Source organism: Nematolebias whitei, chromosome 7 (genome assembly GCF_014905685.2).
Source record: "Nematolebias whitei isolate Nwh7 chromosome 7, NemWhi1, whole genome shotgun sequence".
NCBI classification, from domain to species: Eukaryota; Metazoa; Chordata; class Actinopteri; order Cyprinodontiformes; family Rivulidae; genus Nematolebias; species Nematolebias whitei.
In genome coordinates, this window is record NC_056504.1 from 44,483,455 (window position 1) to 44,489,675 (window position 6,221).

General features: G+C 36.6%; 2 protein-coding genes across 2 annotated transcripts in view; one reads left to right on the forward strand and one right to left on the reverse strand.

Annotated features, from left to right (window-relative positions):
* Window positions 1-6,221, forward strand: part of mdfi (MyoD family inhibitor) — a 189,614-nt gene that overhangs the window by 57,122 nt on the left and 126,271 nt on the right. The gene's annotated exons all lie outside the window — the stretch shown is intronic.
* The window catches only part of LOC119412067 (disco-interacting protein 2 homolog B-A), an 8,728-nt gene continuing 7,990 nt past the window's right edge, over window positions 5,484-6,221 (reverse strand). The window contains exon 11 of the mRNA XM_037679044.1: window positions 5,484-6,125. Within this exon, the coding sequence (XP_037534972.1) occupies window positions 5,484-6,125 (642 nt within the window). The remainder of the gene's footprint in view (window positions 6,126-6,221) is intronic.

The following is a 6,221-nucleotide window of genomic DNA, read 5'->3' on the forward strand; positions in this document are numbered from 1 at the left end:
GACTGAAGGGCTGTAGCAGGAGAAGAGGTCATCCTCCGTTTGGTTTGTGTCATTCATCAACATTCTGTAAAAATCTAAAAACAAAATATTTTATTCTTTTGTATGGTTTTAACATGACAACATCTGTTATGAAGAAACTCACATCTGGACCGTAGTCAGTTTTTATTCACTTCCCTTTGCAACTTTTACAAACTGATACTCATTCAAAGCCTTTAAAGTTGTGGTTTAGTTTGTCTTTACTTAATATAGATTGCAGAAGTTGCACAGAAACGTACTGATCAGGTTTCATGTAAAACTGGTGTGGTTCAAATATTCTGAATTAAAAAGCCTGAAAATCTCATATAATTAATTTTATTTAAACTAAATAAACCACCACTACTTTGATTGAACCTCAGTGAGGATTTGTTTTTAATGAAGTAATTAGATGTAAAATGTTTAAAGAAAAAAAAACTTAAGGAGTAAATATTAAATAATCTATTCTAATGAAGTACTGAAGAAAAACTCAAGTTAAACACAGTTCTTACCTTTGAAGCGCTCTGCGTGCTGTCTTAATTGTTGATGTGTCTCCTACTCATTCTTCTGCTGTTCTGGTGAGCTCAGCGTTTCTCTTCCTGCTGATATTACGTTTCTGTGCATCCTTTTTATCAGCGAGCTGCAACACGTTTGGGTTTCCCTGCAGGCGCTCGTTTTTCCTCTTCCAAGTCAGAAACCTCAGATAAACTGTAGCTTCGTCAGAGCGGGAGGGATCAAATCAGAGAGAATCTTCCTACATCTCTCCTGATTGTTAATGTTTGCAACAAGAATCAAAACACCAACTGTCAGCCTAAACTTTTTATTTAAAGCAGAGTCACCAAAACTTACTGCATGCAAAATAGAATCATTTAAATAAACCTGGCACGTCTACGGCACTATCTTATTCTGTTCTGGATTAATAAAAGCATAAGAGATATAGTATAAAATGTATAAGATCAAAATATTTTGTAAATCTGAGTTAGTCACAACGTCATAGTGAAGTTCTCCAATATGATGAAATGAAATGATGGGAGTTTCCATTTCAGGTCCAAATTAGAAATAAGAGAACTTGTGAATTTACACCCAAATATTCATGTTGCAAGAATAATCTAACAGATATTCTCCTGGTAAAATATACATTTGTCCATTTGTGAAATTTCCTTTTTGCAGATGCAATGCAAGTTTATTTAGGTGAAACAGATATTTATGAAAATCTTTTGTGTAAAAGCAGAAAATGAAGCAAAACAGAGAATATGTTATGAATGTATATCTGAATGAATATGGTAATTATAAACAAGAACAAAAATCTCCACCCCTCTTTTTTAACAACACAAAGTATTTTTGAAATATCAGAGACCAAAAGTTTTAGCTGTACAAGCTAAAATGTTTTTAAAATTAAAAGATGGAGACAACAGAGTGGGTAAATATTTAAAGTGGAGGCTGTGAAGGCAGCAAGCTGGAAGTAAAACCAAACACAACACCCATAAAGATCATCTGTAAAATGAATGAAAAACGAAATCAAACAAGAACTGAATCTTAAACATGTCGACACGACTCAATATTAGTTTGTTTGGAAGGTTAAAAGAGACAAAATAAAATAAATAAATGGGAAATCTTTAAAAATATTGCAAAATACATTTAAATATTTAATGTAATTATTTAACAGGTACATTTATTTATTTAATGTGACATAGTGATATAATTGTGCAGCAAAAAATACATTATTAAGACACTAAAATTTAACTTTTATCTTCCATTGTACAATGTGGTCTGCGGTAGCTCAGTGGTCAGTGCTGTGGTCTCATAATCCTGAGGCTGCAGGTTTGATCTCAGGTCATCCAGTGTAAAACAGTCAAATCTTCTGAGTGAGTTTGCTCACTGTGGTGATCTCTGCTGAAGGGAGCAACTGAAACAAACAAACAAACAAACAGAAACAAAGTTCTATGGCACAATAAGAAAAGCTAAAATGTATATTTTTAAAGAATACAAAACATATAATAGGGCAGCTCACCAAGAAATTATTTCAAAGTTGACAAAAGTTACACTCAGCGATAAAACCAAAATCTCAACATAACTTGTATTTTTTCTTAAATGCAGGCAAAGGTTTTCAACAATAACTTAACTGGTGGTAAATCTTTACTGGTATCATGTTGATTAAATAAGGACAGGCTCATAAAAACGTCCACATGCGAGACAGTTTTGTTCCTTTGTAGCTGAGTGGAGACTTCCTGTTTGTGTCACAGAGCAGTAATGACGCTTCGCTCAGTAAAATCCAAGAATAGAGTTGATTGCAAGGAAATACAGAAGAGAAACAAATTATTTTTACACCGTTTTACTGCAAAAACTAAATGCAACTGCATTCCTTAAAAGGCAGTTTGGCCGACGTTGGTTTCCTGTTTGGGCCCATTATTATAAAGAAGGTGATGTAACTAAGCCAGGTTCTAAGTTACATGTGTTGCTTTAGGAGCTCAAACTTCAACTCAACTTTATGACATTTTTCGAACATATAACAAATATTTACAGAACTTTAACACAAAGTAAGTCGTCTTTCTTTCAGCTGAGGCGCCTGGCAAAAATCAAGCCCCTCCTTTCTAGGCACCATTAGAGACAGTGATCGCTTTTATTACTTCACATCTGGATTATTGTAACTCTCTTTTGATTGGAGTTAGTCAGGCCTCCCTCTTACGTTTACAGCTGAAACAATAATGTTGCTGCATGATTATTGTCCTTTTGGTTGCTATTTTGTTTTGATTTGTAAAAAAAAAAAAAGAAGAGAGAGAAACTTAAATTTGTATGCATATGCCTATTTTATGACTGTCTGTTGCTGTCGTTATCCATTGTTGTCATCGCTCTTTGTTAAGAAATTAGGCCTCTCTTGTAAATGAGTCCTCGAGGCTCAATGGGATTAACCTGTATAAATAAAGGTTGAATGAATTAATGATTGGTATAGGTGGGAGCACCTAACTCCAGTTTTGATGTCCCTTCATTGGTTTCCTGTTCAGTCTCGAATCCATTTTAAAGTTCTATTGTTTGTTTTTAAGTCTTTGAATGGTCTTATTCTTTCATATTTGCCTGAACTGCTTCACCTTTATATACATCACATGCTCTTAGACAGAGCTTTATTTGTAAACTGATCAATTCTGTAACGCAAATAACAGGGGTGGGGTCTGGGCGTCCTCCCCCAGAAAATTTTTAATAAAGTAGCTGCAATTTCCTGCATTTTTGTTGTATTTTAATTGTAAACACTCTGCTTCTGTCAAGCATCCCACCCCCCATTACTTGATGGTTCCGAGCAGAATCTTCTCCGCTGAGTTCACTGTCCGATTCCACATGTGAAACCTCTAGGCGCCTCCTCCGTCTCTCCATGGTGGCTGCCTGTGGGCTTCTGCCCACATACAACTGCCTGGTTAGTTCGGTCTGCGCTCACGCCCTCCACTCTTTTAGGGATGGAGATTTTTTTAAGGGTAGAGGTGGAAAAGCTTACTTGAAGAGGAAGTTCGTAAGTAGCAGTTGTGTTTAAAATTAGTGTTTATATAATTATTTTCAGTTTATATATCCAATATAAGTTTTATTTATTCAAGGCAGACCTATTTGTTTCTAACTTTATTAAGACTGAGAGTTACCAGATCCAAGCAAACAGTTACGGGAACACACCCTGTCAAAAATAAGAGAGTTCCCGGATCCTGTTCTGGCAGGATCCTGCTCAAATTAAGCCCTGCCTTAGATTCTCTGATCAGAGGCTTTTAACAGTCTCAAATACCTTTTATAAATCTAGAGGAGACAGAGCCTTTTCAGCTCTGGCTCCTAAATTGTGGAATAAGTTGCTGCTGAAGGTCAGGCAGGCCCCATCACTTTCTGTTTTTAAAACTCATTTGAAAACATATATTTTTTCCCTTTGGCTTTTAACCTAGAGTAAGCTAGCACATGTCTTAATGATTTGAATTAAAAATTTTTTTCTTATAGTTGTCTTATTGTTTTACTGTTGTTGTTTGTTTTTATTTTTGTTAAGCACTTCGGTCGACTGCTATGTTGTATTTTAAGTGCTTTAGAAATAAAATGATACTATGGTATAAATTAAAATATGTGGTCATGAGAACCTCAGCATTTAGTGTTTAACGCTGTGGTCCTGCACATCACAACTGGTTGGAGTTCTTTGACGAAAACGTACTATAAACCACACCTTTTTTAAATTATCAGTATTAATACTGTATTTACTCAAAACATGTTACAAAGTGATTTTCAAAAACAGCAAAAGTGATTTAGAGTAGACTTTTAGTCATCCAGGATACAGAAAACAACAAAGCAACTATGCTTATTTTCTATCAATTGAAGATGTATTGGTTCTTTTTAAATTTAAATAAAAAGTGTAGAGTTCCAAACCTTTTTACTCCAGCGAGTAGCTCTGTTTATGTAAAATAAAGTCATATGCAAATTAGTCTCCCTCCATTCCCTCCTGAGGGTGGTTAAGGTCTATTTTTGCCCTGGTCACAGGAGAAATGCTGCGATCACATATATATGAAGGAGTGAGTTAGAGTGAAAATGAGTAAAAATTAGGCTTAACGATGGGTTTTGAAAAGATAAAACCTTTAGAATAAAATAGAATAGAAACAGCCTTTATTGTCCCACGGATGGGAAATTCCAGTGTATCAGCAGCGACAGATAAAAAGATAAAAAGATTTCACACAAAAGTTCCTAAAATGTTAATAAACAATACAATATATAAGAAATAAGATAAACAATATCAATAATAATGTTCAATATGTATTGGAACATTGACTTTCTTTGTCCCTTCTCAATCTTCTGTCTAAAACATGAACATTTTGGTCCAAATTTAATTTATTTTCACTAATTTATTAGCACCTAAAAGTTCTAAAGACTGAAACAGTTTTGACAATCTACAGGTACAACAAATTTGACCACCTCTACCAGAAGCAAATAATGATAAATGTGTTTCATTATCAATCTTCTAGGAACAGCCTCTTCCAGAGGATCTGATGTTTGAGGGTTAGAAAATAAAAACGAGTAGAAACCATAAAAAGAAAGTGTCACAACTTTCAAATAAAGTGCTGTTAGTTAAATCAGAGAAGGCCACCAGGTAGAGGTGAAGATTTATCAAATGCTTGAGAATACAGATTATAATCTGACGAGTTGTCCTCTGACCTGCAGGGGGATCCTGAGAAGCATTTGTGGACCTACAGTATAACTCAACAGCATAAAACAATGAGAAGTGGAAAATATGATCAAGCTACAATAACAAACTTGCTTCATATCATTGCAAAAATAAATCAACAGTTGAATTTAAACTTTTAAAACAAAATTATTCTTTTTAGGCCACAGTCAGGAGACTGTACAAGATGAATTACGTCCATAATGATTTAATCTCTGCAAACTTCCTTCTGTTTTCCCTGTCCTGATATTAACTGATGTTATGTGACAGAAACAGAACCATCGTGAAGCTGTCCAAACATCATTTAGAGTTTCACATTCTGGGACCAGAGACAGGTGAGGGGTGCAGCAGCTCTGGTGAGCAGCACGTTGTAGGCCTGCCGAAACTGCCGGTTCATGACGGCGTAGAGCACAGGGTTGATGCAGCTGTTGAGCCAGGTGAGGTTGGCACAGAACATGTGCAGAACCTGCGGGGCACGGTTCTGTTTGTCGGCTATGTTAAGTATCAGGAAGGGGACGAAGCAGCACACGAAACACAGAAACACAGTGAAGCACATGCGTGTCACATGTTTTATGTCTTTGATGTTATCTGAGGCAGCAAAAGGTTTGGTTGTTATTCTTGGGATGGAAGTTTGGGTTGACTGAAACATTTCATGGTTGATCTCTTCTGCGCTTTGTTCCTGGCTGTTTAACTCAACGCTACATGTTTTTACTATGCCACTTTCTGCTTCACTGTCGTCCGTTACCTGAGCTGAGGGGGGAGGTTTTCTTGTGGACGAGTTTTGGCTGAGTCTGTAGCGAAGCAGAGCCTGTGAAGCAACGAGGACTCGTCTGTAAATGAGCAGGTAGAATACGCCGACACAGCCCAGACCCACCACAAAGCAGAAGAACAGCAGGATGGTGGTGTAGGGGCGACCCCTGGTACGATGGAAGCTGCATGTGCACACCTGAGGCACAAACACGTAGACGGACCAGAGGGGGCCAAAGCTGAGCAGGCCTAGTCCCCAGGCTGAGATCAGGAGCAAAGTAAGTCCAAGGTTAGA